Genomic DNA, 16,982 nt, shown 5'->3' with positions numbered 1-16,982 from the left:
AAATTTTTAACCATCATTTTGTTTATAACGGAGCTACCGTCTGAAGTAATCAGCAAAAATATGTCGGTATCTGAATCCATTTCACCATCAGAGAAACTTGAAGGCAACACACAATTAAAATAATCCATTTTTACGTGGAAGATAGCAACAAAATTGATAAATTCAACAAATGAAATAAAAACGATTAAAAGTCAAATACCCATCCGCACCCTTCCGTGTCTTTCATGTTTTCATTTTCCTTTAGCGTAAACATAAACACCTGTTTGACAGTTTGTGTTCGAATGTATTGGTGAACCTAGGTTCGATCTCGATAAATCGGCAGAGCGAACCTCATTCGTTTTGGGTCGGATCTGGTGCGGATCGCGATCCAACCTGAACGAATAACCGAACGTTTTGACAGCTGTTAGAGCGGATCCGGGGCAGAACTAGGTTCGACCCAGCAATAACCGAAAACGACATAATATCTCCACTACAATGACCAACGGATGACCATATAACAACAAAACGAGCGATATAGTTCTTGCTGATCGCTTGCAGTTGAACAATGGACATACCAAATATGTAACGTTATGTTTCTCTATTTCTGTAAAACAAATAGTGTTGAATCGTGTATGTTACATTAGATGATTCATTCATAATTACGTATTTCATAAGTAAAATTGACTATCTTCCTAAATATAAAAAAAATTGAACTCAATCACTAGGCTGGACTAGTTTTACATTACAGGTTTCGTGCTATCTACACTAAACATAGAACGAGCAAATAGTTTTTTTTGGACATACAATCTTAGTTACTGCAAGTAATAATGAAATCTAGCTCAGTGATAAAGTCTAATAGTCTGAATCAGTTATTTCATGATGCAGGAATATAGTACAATGTGCCATCTGGTTTGTTCAAAAGTTTAGGAAGAACCATCCGTACATTTTCTATTAGAATTTTTGTAAGTGAACGAAATGGATAATCATGATGAGACCTTATCTAATTGCAAAACGTGTACTCAGTCAGATTCGGCAGACGCTCAAATGGTTGCATGCGATCAGTGTCCGCTTTGGGAGCACTTCATGTGTGCAGGCGTAGATGATACGGTCAAAGATCTACCGTACTCATTTAAGGTTTGTGCAGCACAGGTGAGTGCGGATAATTCGAAAAACACGAATAAGTTGCGAGCCGACTATAGGTCTGTCAAATATGGTGGAAGATCGGTATCGAAAAAGAGTTCTAAGGTACCCTTCGTTGCTGTGAGTCAAACCGCGAGTGCACGAGTGGCGGCTTTGGAAGCGCAGATGAAGTTTATTGAAGAGGAGAAATAAATGAAAGAGCAGGAGTTGAAGCAGCAAGACGAATTAAAAAAGCTTGAACTGAAAGAAGAACGAAGAATGATCGAAGAGAAAAGGCAACTTTTAGAAGAAAAAAGGAAACTACGGGCGTTGCTTCATCAATTATCAGAGCGAGGGAGCGAAAAAACCGACAGAAGATCCATAGAAAAAACGACGGAGGTTTTTATAGACTCATCTGCGGATGATATCGCACCGAAATATTTTTGCAGCTACACAGACGTCAGTTTGTAAACCGCAAAGAGAGACCAAATGGCCAAATCAGGAATACAGCAGGCTCGATCAACAGTTGTGTCGTCACCCTTTCGTCAATACGTGGTGCAGTCACAGTCGGATTTCCAGGAGATGCCACAATTGTACCCACAATCGCATCAGCAAATGATGTTTTCCCTTCCCGTTGGCATGTTTTCGTCGCCAATCGAGTATCAGAGATACAGCACATTACCAAGAACGGAGCCTGGAATCACGTTGCTGGAACTGAAACCCTTGGCGACATCCTGTTCAGCTGCAATACCAATCATTATGTTTTGAAGGCCTATTTGGGTCCGTCGGGAGAACTCAGCATTCTCCGTCAGTTCAGCAAGGAATTGATAGTTCGCTTTTAGAAGAACGCAGTACAATGTCGTTTCCAGCCCAGTCCAAACCCCCAAATGGACTATTTTCTCTTCGATCATCGCTCGCGGGTCATGTACGTCTCGGAGCTTGGATACGTGGATTCGCACACAACAGCTCTCCCCGCACTCGTGCAGTCAAGCTTGAAGGAAATCTCTTCTTATGCGAGTTAAACGATTCCCTGAACAATCTCGTGCGTATCGCTCAGCAATACAATTATGCAGAAGAAGTTCCAGAAATGAAACAGGGTCGGCAGTGCCACCAACTTTGTCGTTGCAAACCGAGAGCTTGAAGATTTTCGCCAGCAGTTTCTGGATTCAACAATTGGATTGGATTCAACCAGCGTGCCATCGTCCGTTCAGCAGAAGACGAAGGCATACAATTTAGTTTCATTCCCGCACGGTCTCCCAATTTTGGAGGATTGTGGGAAGCCGCCGTAAAATCTTGCAAGGGCCATTTTGGAAGGACAGTTGGAACTCGGCAGTTAAGTTACGACGAACTGAATACAATTGTCCAGTAAGTCACAGCCAGAATTCTCACCGGTTCCCTTGAGTAACGATCCCAACGACCTCTCGGTATTGACCCCAAGTCATTTTTTAATTGGAATACCATTCATAACAGTTCCGGGACTAGACCTTCAAGACATTCCGGAGAATCGTTTGTCCATGTGGCAAAAATCTCAGGACTTCATCCAGAAATTGTGGAGGAGTTGGAAAACCCACTACCTGTCTGACCTTTATAATCGGAAAAAGTGGACGAAACAGCGCGACAACATGAAAATTGGCATCATGGTCATCGTAAAGGAAGACAATCTGCCGCCTCAGAAGTGGCAACTGGCTCGAGTGGTAGAAATTTAACCAAGATCGGACGGCAATGTCCGGGCAGTAGCTGTCTGATCAAAGGATGGGTCTTTCAAAAGGGCCATTTCGAAGATTTGTGTCCTTCCAATCAGCTGCTCAACAGCAGCAATGAACTCCAACTGCAATCGATTCCTACAATTCCGGTCGTTACCATCGGTGCTTGGAGCACCCGCGGAGCCCAGGAGGCCTCCTCTCTAGGCAAGTCCCGTTATTCTTAATGTGTTCAATTTAAAAACACACTCTCATCTGCAGAAACGACTGAAGGGGGACGACGATGACGACTATGATGACAACAACGATATTTTCAATGATTCCCACGGCGATGATGAACCATTAGAACCCTGTCGAGCAACTACAACAAATCGGCACTTTCAAGTCTACAGATGTCCAGTACAGAAGTTCCAGTCCAGTAATTCGTCCCTTGGTTTGAACCCGTTAATTGATGCAGTAATCAATAGTTCTTCGTATAATGAGCTATCCATCCAACACCAATTTTGTTTACATCTTCATAGTTTTACCGAAGAAAAGCACTCGTTCGTCAACAGCAACGCGGATAAGATCCACAACCAGTAGTCAATAGTGAACTCTCTTTATCATGTGTTCATACGATTCCCTTCCTCGAGTTCGAAGTGTGTCATGACGTAGAACGAACGCGAAAAAAATACGCAACGGAAAAAAGCAGTAAAGCACAACATTATTTTTTGAAAGTTGAATTTGAAATAAATGTGTAGTACCAGAAGATTACTAAGAAAGTTTGAAACTTGTGGAAGTGGTTGGATGTTGGAAGTCGGAAGTTTGTGTTGCACAAGAGGATGGGAAGTGAGAATATTGGAATTTGTGGTAGCCCCCTACAGAGTTGGTGGTCCAAAACAAGAGTTGCGACGGGGATGGGAAGTGTCCAGCTTGGAATTTGTGAAGGGGCGGGAGTTTTTGGATGGCGTTCAGAAGAAATAAGGATTGTGAACTGGATGAATGTGCTGAGTTGACGGTAAAAAGGAAGAACAGTGAAAGGTTCGAGAAGTGGAAGGTGGGGGTGGCAGTAAAAGGGTTAGCGGACTGACCGAGCGCTTTATGGAACGTACACACGGTCAAGCAGTTTGACCAACAATGACTCCACCTCTCGTTTATTCAAACATCCATCAAGTTTTAGCAACAGCGACACGAACAATCAATTTATTCGACCAACAATATCACACACGAACGACCGAAGCGCCAACTTGAGCACCAACCATGAAAAAATATATGGGGGTTTGTGCAACTTCACTACAAATGCTCAAACATGTTCGACGAACCTTGACTCCACCCCCGACAACTCAAACCAAAATCAAACCGTTTTAATTTTTTCCAACCGAGCCGCCAACTGTCAAATAATTGTTCGAACAACTTCACACACGTTCAAACAAAGCAGCAACCGAAGCGTTTTCTTGGGGGCGGAGTCAATGTTCGTCCAACTGCTTGACTGGTGTGTACGTTGCATAAGATAGCGTGGAAAATAAAGGATATCGTAAGAGCCAGCTGATGAAGGTGAAGTGAAAAGATTTTAGGTTGATTAATATTTGGAATTGGAAGGCGGTTGTTAACAGAACCAAGACAAAGAAAATTAAGGAAAAGACTAAGGAATCTGGTGATCAATAATCGAACAAACGAAAACAAACGGGTCCGCGACGTTAGGCATAAGTACGTTAGGCATAAGGACGTTAGGCATAAGTACGTTAGGCATAATGGACGATAGGCATAACGGTATTATTTTTTGCAAATTAACAGTATTAATTTTTGTGTAAATTTACGTTTATTTTCATGCACATATTTGGAGCATAAAAATAAACGCAAAAATGAGTTAGATATTATATTTACACGGATTGAAAATGTGGTCATGCGAAATTACACGACATGTATTTTTAATTGAATCTTTCCAATCGTTTAATTTTACACGATGATGTGAATTTAAACGATGATGTAAAATAACATTTCGTCTACGGTTTTTGTTTAGATTTGAGGCTTTTCGCAGAAAAAATCTATTGACTCAAATGGACGATCTAGGCCACAATTGTAAAATCCAATGTTATGTTCAGTCCTTTTGAGAATATTTCTGGACGAGAAAATAGAATTCCAAACATATGTGAACGCAATTAAATTTCAATTCAATTGATGAGTAACTTAAAATATTTGTGATAATATTGTTTAATTAAAATGGCGAGTTTAATAAAATTATTTATTTATTCAGTTATACGATTTATTTATTTATCATCAGACTAAGGCCGGAGTGGCCTGTGCTGCACATAAAAGACTTCTCCATTCAGCTCGGTTCATGACTGCACTTCGCCAACCACGCAGTCTGCGGAGGGTCCGCAAGTCGTCCTCCACCTGATCGATCCACCTTGCCCGCTGTGCACCTCGCCTTCTTGTTCCCGTCGGATCGTTGTCGAGAACCATTTTCACCGGATTACTGATTGCAGTTATACGATACATGTCTTAATAATAGAATCAGCCTCACATTACTGCAAAGTTCGACAACGCAGAATATGCAGAATACTAACTGTCCGGAATGTAAGCGTGTATGTTTCGCCATCGATTTAACATTTTGATTCAACGTATTCCAACGAATCGCTAGACTTCAAATTGTAGTGTCGCTTACGAAGATGCCTTTTATACTACTCGAAAAATTTGCACCGTGTTCGATTCAATTCCCACACAATAATTGCACATTTAAAACACTTTTAGGAAATTGTTGACTCGCGTATATATTTTCCTCATCTTCCAAACTATCTGTTTGAAAGTTTCAGTCAATTCTGCCTGAATAAATAAAACGTACCATCCCTCACTGAGTGATGAAAAAAACTGAAGTGCAGTGCAATTGTAGCATCCGCTATATATTTTTTCTTATGTTACTGTACTTTTACATGACGATTGAAAATTAAATCAATATTGATTGAAAATTCGACGTATATCCATTTATTTTTAAAGTAGCAGTTGAAAAATACTCTGTACTGTAAAAACATGTGGATTAAAATGTAAAATTATGTGTTTTTCGGTGCTCTAATTATGTGCATTAAAATACACTCAATTTTCAATCGAATTCAGGTTTATTAATAATAAACTGTAATTTATTATTACAGCTATTACAAAATTAACTTAACATTCAATCAAATTCCTAATTCAATCAATTTATTATTACATCATTTCTAATTTACATGTCGTGTAAATTTAATTATTTTTTGCTGTGTACGTTAGGCATAATGGACGTTTGGCATAATTCTGCCTTCTTTATGTAATGGGCTGTTCTTTGGGTCATTTTATGCCTAACGTCCATTATGCCTAACGTACTTATGCCTAACGTCCGTTATGTCAAACGTCCATTATGCCAAACGTCCATTATGCCAATCGTACTTATGCCTAACGTCTTTATGCCTAACGTACTTATGCCTAACGGGGTATACCCAAAACAAATATACGGATCGTGTAAATGGTATAGAGGAAGAAAGAAATAAATAAGCTACAAAAGCATGAGTTGTGGGGTTGATGCAATACATCGAATGGAAATGCAAATAAATCGAATTGAATTAATAAATGTTGGAATATAGTGATTGAATGACTGACATTGTTGTGTCAGTACAGTATTGGAAAGTAAAGCTAAATAAATATGTAAGTTTTGAATATATCTTTTCCATTCTATCATATGGAAACAATGAATATCATTTAAATGGGACAGAAAGAGAAAACATTTGTGTGAGTTTAATCAAATTTGTAAATATTATTATTATTATCATCATAATAATAATAATTATTTTATCTTTTTATATTTATTTATTTTTTTTATAACCGAGAAATAAGAAAAACATCAGTTTGGCTACCTTTACATTTAAAATTCATGTTTAGTAAGCAGAACGATCGGCCGGTTATTACATAATTTGTTCTGCTTTGTGCGGTTAGCAGAACGATCGTCCGATCATCGAAATGTTGTTCTGCATTGTGCGGGTGAGTAAATTAATTAGAAAGTGAAGATTCAGTTCGCGTCAGTAAGCAGAACGATCGGCCGGTCATCGAAAATGTTGTTCTGCTTTGTGAGGTTAGCAGCGAGATCGGCTGGTCATTGACAATTTTGTTCTGCTTAGTGCGGTCGGTAATTAAAATAATTAATGTTCGTTCGATTATGTTTTGAATTGATCAAACTACATGCTATACACGGCATACTGTTAACCAAAACGAACCCTGCCACACTCCCTACCCAAAATATATCCAACATCCCAGTGATTTCTCGTGGAAGTGCAGATGACTCGTCGGCTTCTATCCAAGCGAGTATCATGTTAACATTTTCCTACCCATTCCTTAATTGACCTGCATTTGGACACGGCCGGCGCTGGTATTGCTTATTTTTGGGTCACCAGTTCTTACACATTGAAGATGATGTTAGTCCCAAACTTCATCTGTTGGTTGTCTGTGTAATTACAGCTGACCTGGCAATAACGGAGTATCAACCGTGGGCGGTCAATCATGCTCATGCTCATGCTCATGTGGTCATCCGATTCCCTTCCTTATCACTCTCACTCTCATTCGTTGGAGAAACTCTTCACTGAGCACCGGTATTACTGTCTATACCGGGCAGTAGTTAGTTAGCCTCCAACAGTGCGCGAGATTGCTTTTAATCGAATTTGTTTCCAAACCGTACCGAGCAATAAAACATTCGAAGTCGAATTAACGAACTCAATCAAAAAAATGTAGTGTTTTCCATATATCGCGCGTTTTTAGTTCGGAAAGTCGAAAATCTGCACAGTGTCCGAAGCCTTTCTCCGCGACCCCGGTCCGGATAGTGAACATAGGCCATTCGACCGAATAAGTCATTTGGCCGAATAGGCCATTTAGCCGAACAGGTCATTTGGTCGAATATATGTACAGTTTACCGAATAGGCTATTTGGCCGAAAAGGCCATTTGGCCCAATAGGCGGTTCGGCCGAATGTGTCGTTTGACATCTCGCATTTCACTTCACTTTTCACTTTTCTCAGTAAGAAGTGAGAAATAAGGAGTGAGAAGAGAGACGTCTCACTACTCACTTCGCGCTTCAAACTTTTTACAGTGAGAAGTGAGAAGTGGGACGTCTCACTTCTCACTCCTCATTTCTCACTTCTCACTGTGAAAAGTAAGACATGAGAAGTGAGTGAGACGTTTCACTTCTTACTTTTCACAGCGAGAAGTGGGAAATATGTTGTGAAAAGTGAGACGTTTCACTTTTCACATCTCATTTCATACTTTTCAAATGAGCTCTTCCGCCAAATGTCCTATTCTGCCAAACGTCCTATTCGGCCAAATGACCTTTTCGGCCAAATAACCTATTCAGCCATATGATCTATTCAGCTGGATGACCCACTCGGCCAAATGACCTTCGTTTTGGGCTTAAGGTTTGTTCGGCTTAGTGGCATTTATCCAAATGGTTTCGGCCAAACGACCCTTTCCCCGGTAAAGGTGCCTTTCTTGTTCAATATAAAACTAATATTTTTTATTTATGGCCATAAACTTTGATTCTATAGTCCAATCTGACCAATTTCCCAATTGTTGCGAACAAATCGATAAACGCTTAGTTTCAAAAAAGTGTGTGTACAATAGTTAAACATACCCAAAAAAGAAAAATACTAAAAAAAACTCATTATTTCTATCATTAATGTGTAAATAAAAATATTACCTGCACGCTATTCAAAATAAGTTAGAGAACAGCTACAACGGCATTAATACAATACAATTAGGGTGCCCACTAGGAATGGGCGTTTTCCAGAAAAGGATCGATTCAGATGAATCGATTCCCAGGAACCGTAAAAATCGATTCATGTTTAAATCGAATGCAAAAAGAAATCGATTCTAAAATAATTAATAATTGATTTACATTTTACGGTTTTTCGTAATTTTTAGTATTTTCAGGAATATGACATGAATCCATAAAGTTAAGAATAATTTTGTAACCGAAAATTGTTTAGACCGGCACTGGGAGTCGAACCCAGCCCCCTTCGATTTCCAGCGCCTCTACCAAACCCTCGTGCAGCTCATACGGTGGCGAATTGGGGAATGCCCTTACCGTGTGTACTGCCTGAGAACGACTGACAAATTGTTCTTCTCGGAGGCATTCCTCCAACGTTATCCGGATAAATTGCAAACGAACAATGCAACGATCATTGGATTCACGACACGGACAAATGGACACAATGGACTCACGGTGAGATGGACCAACAACGACAACAACAATGAATAATGGAAAGATCTAAAAAAAAAAGATTCTGTCTGGATTCTGGCAGCAAAATATCATAGTAGATCTAGCACAGAATGCCTACCAAATATAGAAAGGATAAAAATTGAATCTAGATCAGCTGCATGGAAATGAATATTTAAGATTCATATTCAAAATGACAGCCCCGAACAATTCTAATCACTTCTGATTTCACTCTAATTTATTTTGAATCTCGTAATTCGGAGTCACATGCGCAGTTCTATTCGTGATGCGTACAATGCTTTAACCGTGGCGCGAGTCTTATCTGTTTATCGCCCAAGATTGCGTAATTGACTTCGATATAAACATCGTTTTTTTGTTCAAAACTGAAATATGGGTTTTTTGGTTTTAACGAATATTGAATATACTGAATATAACATCCTTCAGAATTCACAGTTTCCACATTCATATGAGTTGCTTCCTTGATCATAATCTTTTGACCAAATATATTAATTTGTAATTACCCTTCAACTGTTTATTTTTTCGCATAAAAAAGTTCTTCCAGTTTTCTTATCATTGTTAATTTAGCTCGAGTAAAAGTATCAGTTTCAAGGTATCAATTAGCGTTTATATAAAACGAGCATAAAATATCACATTTCATTTTCAAAACACATTTGATGAATATCTATGGATGTATGATGAAATTTTGACAAACTCACTCATACTTTTCGATGATATTACAGATCAATCACGTTAATGGGAACATTCGATGAAAATTTCAATTTTCCCTCTCTAATAAGATCTCGTTGAACATCAATGCAATCGATCACCACCAAAGTATCTGAACAATCAAACACTGACTGCCTTACAGGGTCCGCTCAGTTTCGAGAATGCTTCTCACGCCAAAATCGAACAATTACGTTCCCTATCTGACCCGATGAGCTTCGAGTGCCTTCTTTCTGCAGACCACTGAAAATTGATGCAACCGAGCCGTGCCCTGGCCGGACGACACTCGCGCAATCAATTATCCCACCCCTTCCTCGAAGAAGATCGCTGGCGCTGATGACGATCGTGCTCTGCACTGCATTCGATGATGACCGGCCCGCGCCGTCCGGCGAAGATGACGATGATGGTGATCCTTTCGCGTGAGCAACAAAACAGCGGTCGCTCGCCGGTCGTGCGGTACGCCACGCGCGTTCTTCGCTCGGCTCGACCGAAAATCCACTCGGCTGGACCCCGGGCCGCGTGCGACTTTCGACCGATCGTGCTCTCTCTTTTCGTTCGTGGTGCCGAATGATGCGTAGAAGATCGCCGCACTTTTCGGGGGTTTCTTCTTATGTTGCGCGACGCGATCAGGTTTTTTGGAGTTTTTTTATGCTTTTCTTTTTGTGCTATGCTTTTCGGCAAAGGCCCTTAAGGATGAGTTTGATCGGTCGGTCGGCAGGCGGGTGAAGGTGTGTTGGTGCTCTGAATGTTGGGTATTATGCTGCTGAATGCAGGTGCCGGGACAAAAGAGCATACTACAAAATGCACCCGCTTTAGGACGAAAGGTACCATTTCGGGAGCTACCTTCAAAGCGGAAAGATCGTGCAGGAAAATATCGAAAAGAGTTTGATTAAATCGTGAAAACATAAAGCCGGTGGATCGTGTGTGGAATTTTGTGCGCTCCGTTTTCAAGTTGATAGCAACAAGTGTGTGGAAAAAAGGACTTTGAAAATTTGTGGACATTTACGAGTGATTGAAAAGTTGATTAGTGATCTCACGATGGCTACAGTGGTACGCAGCATGGCCCTTGGGCCGAACATGTACATTCCCAACGGATCGTCGTTGATGCAGCAGACAGTGCCGGTGAATCCTTATCGGAAGCGACCAATCGCGCCGGCTCCAGCGAACCCCATCGTGGGACATCAACCAACTCTAAGCCTGAAGGATCGTCCCATGATCTCGAAGAAATATTGTGCCTTGCCTTACGCTGTTACTCCTCAACAGTCTGCCTCGATTCAACGGCGCAACGCTCGCGAGCGGAATCGCGTCAAGCAGGTCAATAATGGATTTGCCAACCTGCGGCAGCACATTCCCAGCACGGTAGTCACGGCGCTGACCAACGGTGGTCGTGGCCCGCATAAGAAACTCAGCAAAGTGGATACTTTAAAAGTGGCAGTCAAATACATCCGGAGCTTGCAGCGCATGCTCGATGAAGATATGGAAAACGGTGGCGAATCAACCAAGTCCACCGTCGATATTCAGGCGCTGTCTCCCGTCTCGTACTACGGATCGATGTCGGAGCCGTCAACTGCATCCTCGCCGGCACCTTCGCAAATTTCCGAGTACTCCAACTACAGCAGCAGTCAACCGGAAACGATAACATCCTTCAAGCGAGAACCCTATGATGTGTACTCGGCTAGTCAAACGATTCCAGTGACAACAACGGCGCTGCCGAGTATGACCAGTTTTAGCACGGTTACTTACTCGCAACCGATTCACCATGTGTACAAAAGTCAGGTGCCGGAGTACCACCAACCGGAAGAGCTCAGCCCGCAGAACACCGACGACGAGGAACTATTGGATGCGATTTCCTGGTGGCAGCAACAGCAGTAGGATGAAAAATACTCCCTAAGTTACCTGGCTAGTACAAGACCAAGACTGACGGTTACGATTTGAAGATTCATCAGATGGAATGGTAAGTGTCTTATGTCAATGCTTATTTTAATTCTTTGATGAGGATTATTTTAATTCTTTGAAAACAAATATTTCTTCAAGAGAAGACAGAGAATCTAATCAATTTGTTTTTCTTTATTCTACTTTACAGAAATCCACCATGATTGAACTTGAACGAATTAGTTTGGCTACAGGCACAGACGGAGGCTACATCTCCTTCTCATCCTGCGTCCAATTTGTTTGGGGGTATGGCTTTGAGCAAATGTGTAAAAACAGGATACAGATTCAGAACTGATCTCCAGTGGAAATAAGTCTTGTCAAATTATGTTTCTCTCAAACTACAAAATGGGAAATGCATTTGAGTATCCGTACGGAAAGAAATCATTAATTTCAGAGAATGTGTACAAAGTAGATATAAAAATGGTTCCAGTGTTTGTTTCTAAGTAAACATAGTTAGCAACGTTGATTCTAGTCAAAAACTGATAGAAATAAATATTTATGAATTGAAATCATCTGAACTTAATTATTTATGTTGATATCCGAAATCACTCTCTCAATATATTAAGGTTTGTCGATGAAAAATAAAATAACTACAACTGTCTTCAATCCTGTTCTTCTTCAGTGCAGGTGATTCGCATGTTCAACTATAAAAATTTTGTTATATTCGATATTGATCAGACATCTCTGATTTTTGTGTAGATCGTGTACAGTGTACACCAGTGGGATGTACAGTGTACACCGATCACGTACGGGATTTTGATGGGATTTTTGGCACATCAAGATTTTTTCGGGAGATTCTTGAATATTTTCGAAATTTCCTCGGGAATTTTTGCAATTCTTCGGAATTTTTACAAGATTTTTTTTTCTAATTGCTATTCAAACATTTCTTTAATTTCCACGGAAAATGTACAAAAGAAATTGTTCGGCATTTTCGTGACGAGTTCTCCGTATTTTCTTTAGGATATTTATAAGTATTTGCTAATGAAACTATGAAAATAACAAATCGCATTACTTCTTAAATTATTAATAAACCGATTTTTTGAATAGAAATCAATTATAAAAAAATATATATTAAAAAATTCCACAACAACAAAGTAATCCAAGAAAAAAGATGGCAAGATGTTGTTTACCTAAATCGTAAGCCACTTGGCCGAATAACACGTACACATCTAGTCATGTTCCATTTTGTCGAAATGGTTATTAACCCGAAAACGCTTTGGCTATAAATGCCATTTGGCCAAAAAGGATATATAGCCGAGCTGGTCATCTGGCTCAGATGGTCGTTTGGTTGAAAAAGTCGTTCAGCCGAATAGGCCATTTTGCCAAAAATGCTCTCAATTGACACAAGAAAGTATATCATATCATACCGTATAAGATGCTAAAATGGAGGCGATATAGGTACTTCCTCATACAAAATGTACGTATATCGTCTCCACTTCTTATGTTGCATACATGATTCTGTGTTGAATGGGCTGCCAAGAAGAGAATATCATTTGCACGAGTCATACAGTCAAAAATGTCGTTTGGCTGAAGGGTATTATTGTTTGACCAAATAGCATATTTGGCCAAAAAGCAGACAAAAGATGACCAAAAACGCAATTATCTTTCGCATTCCTCACTTCTCATTTTCCTTACTACTCAATCATCATTAATTACTTCACACTTTCCACGTTCACTATTTTTGGTCAAACGTCATTTTGGCCAGATAACCTATTCAGCAAACCACAAATGACATTTTTGTCCAAATGACCTTTTCGGCTACTTTTACTATCCGGCTGAACTTATCGGTTAAATCTAGACCAATATTTCAAAATACATAGCTGTATTAGGGTGGTTCAAAAAATCGATTTTGCTCCACAGTGCTCATCTGATTCTTTACCATGTTCTGAGTGTCCTCTGAAAATTTGAACTCATTTGGATTAAAACTGATTTAGCACAAGCCGTTTCAAGTTTGCATGCAAATTAGTATGGGGAAATTTATTTTTTCATTATACTGTTAATGACGCTTCCCCATTAAGCGCAGGTTAAAAGAAAACCTACATAGCTAAAAGGTATACTCAACAGCTTTCACCCAACGAAAACCGCATGTTGATTAATCACCCCAATAATTAGTAATCGATTTTAAGACAGGTTGCGAATCTTTAGTCATGATCGTTAAACTTCTTTGAGGGCATCTCTGAAATGTGCAGTGCAACATAGTAGCCTGAATTTGTGTGTGCTATCTTTCGCGCCACGAGCAGCAATGTTGCCTTTGTAAGAGTTACGCGATAAGCTCCAGAAAACTATAGCATAGATTAAATTCGATTATTAATTATTGGAACGATTAATTAAGATGCGGTTTTCGCTTAGTGAAAGCTCTTGAATATTCCTTTTAGCTATGTAGGTTTTCTTTTAACCTGTGCCTAATAAGGAAGCCCCAAAATCAGTATAATGAAAAAATAAATTTCTCCATACACTATTTTATTTTTATTATCTAGCATGCAAACTCGAAACGGCTTGTGCTAAATCAGTTTTAATCCAACTGAGATCAAATTTTCGGAGGACACTCAGAACATGATATCGAATCAGATGAGCGTTGTGGAACAAAATCGATTTTTGAACCACCCTAATACATATACATAGACAAAGAACTTGGAAAGAATAAAACGTAGCTGTTACGCTCTTTTATAATGTTGGTCTAGAAATGATCTGTTTGGCCAAACGACATTTTAGGCCACATGACCCTTTTGGCCAAGTTATATTTTCGGCCAAATGAGTTTTATGGAAAGATAACCAGTACCTCTAGTTTAGCATTTTAGGCCGTATGTCCATTTATTCGATAAGACATTTTCGGCCAAATGGCATATTTCGGCAAACAATTTTTCTTTTACCAAACGGCCCTTCCCCGTTTTCCGGTAAAAATTTTCTATCCAAGTGAGGACGAACACGAACGAATTTATGAGACCTGAAGAATTAAACCGTTTTACACAAAGGTGTTGGCTCCATTTCACAATTGCAAATGTTAAGACACGTAACCACGCAGGGCAGACATGGATGCTCGAACAAAATTTTGTTGAAAGGAGCGAAAAGCTCCTCCGCGTCCCCAACGCAGGCTGCTCGACATTTATTTATTTATTTGTAATTTAATTCATCTGACATAAATTGTCTTAATGAATATGCCAAGGTTACATAATATTCAATTTCTTATTTTGTAAGCGAATTGCGATGCCGACATTCCAAAGTCAAACATATGTTCAACGTCTGGTTCAATCCATGAAGAGTGCGTTGAAAGTTCGGCTGCAAAAGAGATCGCTGTCTTAGCATTCTCCCTGAAGTCCTAAAGTTAAGCTGCGACAAAAGACAGGGGCAATTGATGACAGCGTTGAGCAATTTGACAACAAATGTAGCTTGCTGTACCTTACGCCTTCGATCAACACACCCGTTTCAAATCACTCAGAGACTGAGTGAAATTGTCGTCTCTTTTTTTCCCACGGAAAAGTTACTCAATTTTCGTAAAAAGTGGAACTACTCAAAATTTGAGTAGTTCCACTTTTTACGAAAATTGAGTAAGATTTCCGTGAAAAAAAAAAGAGACGGCAATACAATTTCACTCAGTCTCTGAGTGATTTGAACCGAGCGTGAAGGGTTTCGAGGCCAAGTAATTGACGTCTGTCGATATACGCTGGAAGGTTTGCGGGATCACGCCACGGTAGATGTTTGAGGGCTGTCCGTAAGAACATTTTCTGGACCTGCTCAATTAATAAGTTTCACGTTACGTTGTTCGGTGCCCAAACAACATACAGGGGTTAGACAAAAAGGTTGAGATAGGTAACATTATGTCGAAATTCAAATCATCATAACTTTGCATATAATAAACCGATTTCGATAAAACTAGGACCATCAGGAGCGGGAACTCTTCTACAACCTCCTACCTCCTACAACCTCCTACAAAACCTAAGGTTGGTCTTTGACCACCGGAGATGTTCCGGGTTTCCGAGGGTATGTTCAAGATGCATTTTTTCCACTGCTTGTCATTTTATGTGACGTTTACTTTCATCATGTTTAAGGCTTTCTCCAGAAACTAGAACTAATACGGCGACCAATCGTGGCTGTAGATCGAGAATCCATCTAAACTATGCAAATATATGGCCATTTCCGTAAAAACGGCACCGGGAACATGATGAAATGATAACAGATTGGAATAATGCAAATATGAGTATCTGACTTCATGGATTTGCGAGACGATGATTACAGAAACATTTCCATAATGATTGGGTCCACTGCCACCCTTACAGCAGGTTCCATGGGCGTTCCAGGAGGGACCGGTTTTGGCACCATCTGGAACCATGCATATATGGGTGTCAAAATTCATGCTTTTCAAAGACGATGAATGTAGGATCTTTATTAAAGATACATTTTAAGGACTGTATGGCCAATCCCGTACCGTTTTCACGAAAATGGCCATATCTCTGGGTATACCTAATGGATTCTCGATCTGCAGCATTGGTCAGCATATTAGTTCTAGTTTCTGGGGAATGCATAAAACATGATGCCAGTAAACGTCATATAAAATGACAAGCAGAAGAAAAAATACATTTTAACATACTCTCAGAAAACCCGGAACATCTCCGGTGGTCAATGGCCAACCAGAGGTTTTGCATGGGGACAGTATACTGGAAGAATTTCTGCGTCCGATGGTCCCAGTTTCATCAAAATCGGATCATTGTACGCAAAGCTATGCTGATTTGAACTTCGACAATTTTTTGCATATCTCAACCTTTTTGTCTAACCCCTGTAAGTCGTTTCCAGAATTGGTCACACGAGAGCACAATAAAGTGTTTTAATACAGTGCGGATCCGTGAAATCCTTGGATATTTTTGAGTTGAATTCAATCTGTCAATTTGCTTTAGTAATCATTGTGGCATAATGTGCATTGAAGGATAGCTTCGGGTTCAAAACATCACCAAGATCCGTTGTCATACATCCGTTCAGCGCAGTATTTATGATGAAGTGAATATACATAATCGGATTTATGGAGCGGTCGAAGGTTATCACGTAACATTTTGTAATGCTGATAATGAGCTTATTCACGGCACACCCGTTGGCAAATGAGTTAATCAGCGATTGAAGTCTAATACAGTCATCAATGGCACGGCAAATTCTGGGTAAAGCGTACTATTGGTACTTTGCGTACTTGAAGGAATAAAATAGACCCCATCTCGCGGTCCTTAGCCTTTTACCCAGCAACTCCTATCCCTACCTCCTCGTGGTGCTGGCCGGAATACGAGCAAGCTTAGAGAAGATCGGGTAACCAAAGCCCGGTGGGAACTATGGTCGTATGCTGACA

The 16,982-nt window shown here is 40.0% G+C and overlaps 1 protein-coding gene across 1 annotated transcript; it reads left to right on the top strand.

Moving 5' to 3' along the window:
- The first annotated feature begins 10,563 nt into the window (after positions 1 to 10,563).
- Positions 10,564 to 12,159, top strand: LOC134211727 (achaete-scute complex protein T3-like). The gene is made up of 2 exons (XM_062688895.1): positions 10,564 to 11,678; positions 11,808 to 12,159. Exon 1 carries the CDS (start codon positions 10,763 to 10,765, stop codon positions 11,594 to 11,596), a length of 834 nt encoding a protein of 277 aa, XP_062544879.1. The 5' UTR covers positions 10,564 to 10,762; the 3' UTR covers positions 11,597 to 11,678; positions 11,808 to 12,159.
- Positions 12,160 to 16,982: the final 4,823 nt, after the last annotated feature.

This window comes from Armigeres subalbatus, chromosome 1, assembly GCF_024139115.2.
Source record: "Armigeres subalbatus isolate Guangzhou_Male chromosome 1, GZ_Asu_2, whole genome shotgun sequence".
Taxonomy (NCBI): domain Eukaryota; kingdom Metazoa; phylum Arthropoda; class Insecta; order Diptera; family Culicidae; genus Armigeres; species Armigeres subalbatus.
Note: the sequence above shows the minus strand (reverse complement) of the source record. Positions and strands in the feature narration are given on the sequence as shown.

Coding starts and splice junctions, on each gene's coding strand:
- LOC134211727 (XM_062688895.1), top strand. CDS start 10,763: ATGGCTACAGTGGTACGCAGCATGGCCCTTGGGCCGAACATGTACATT.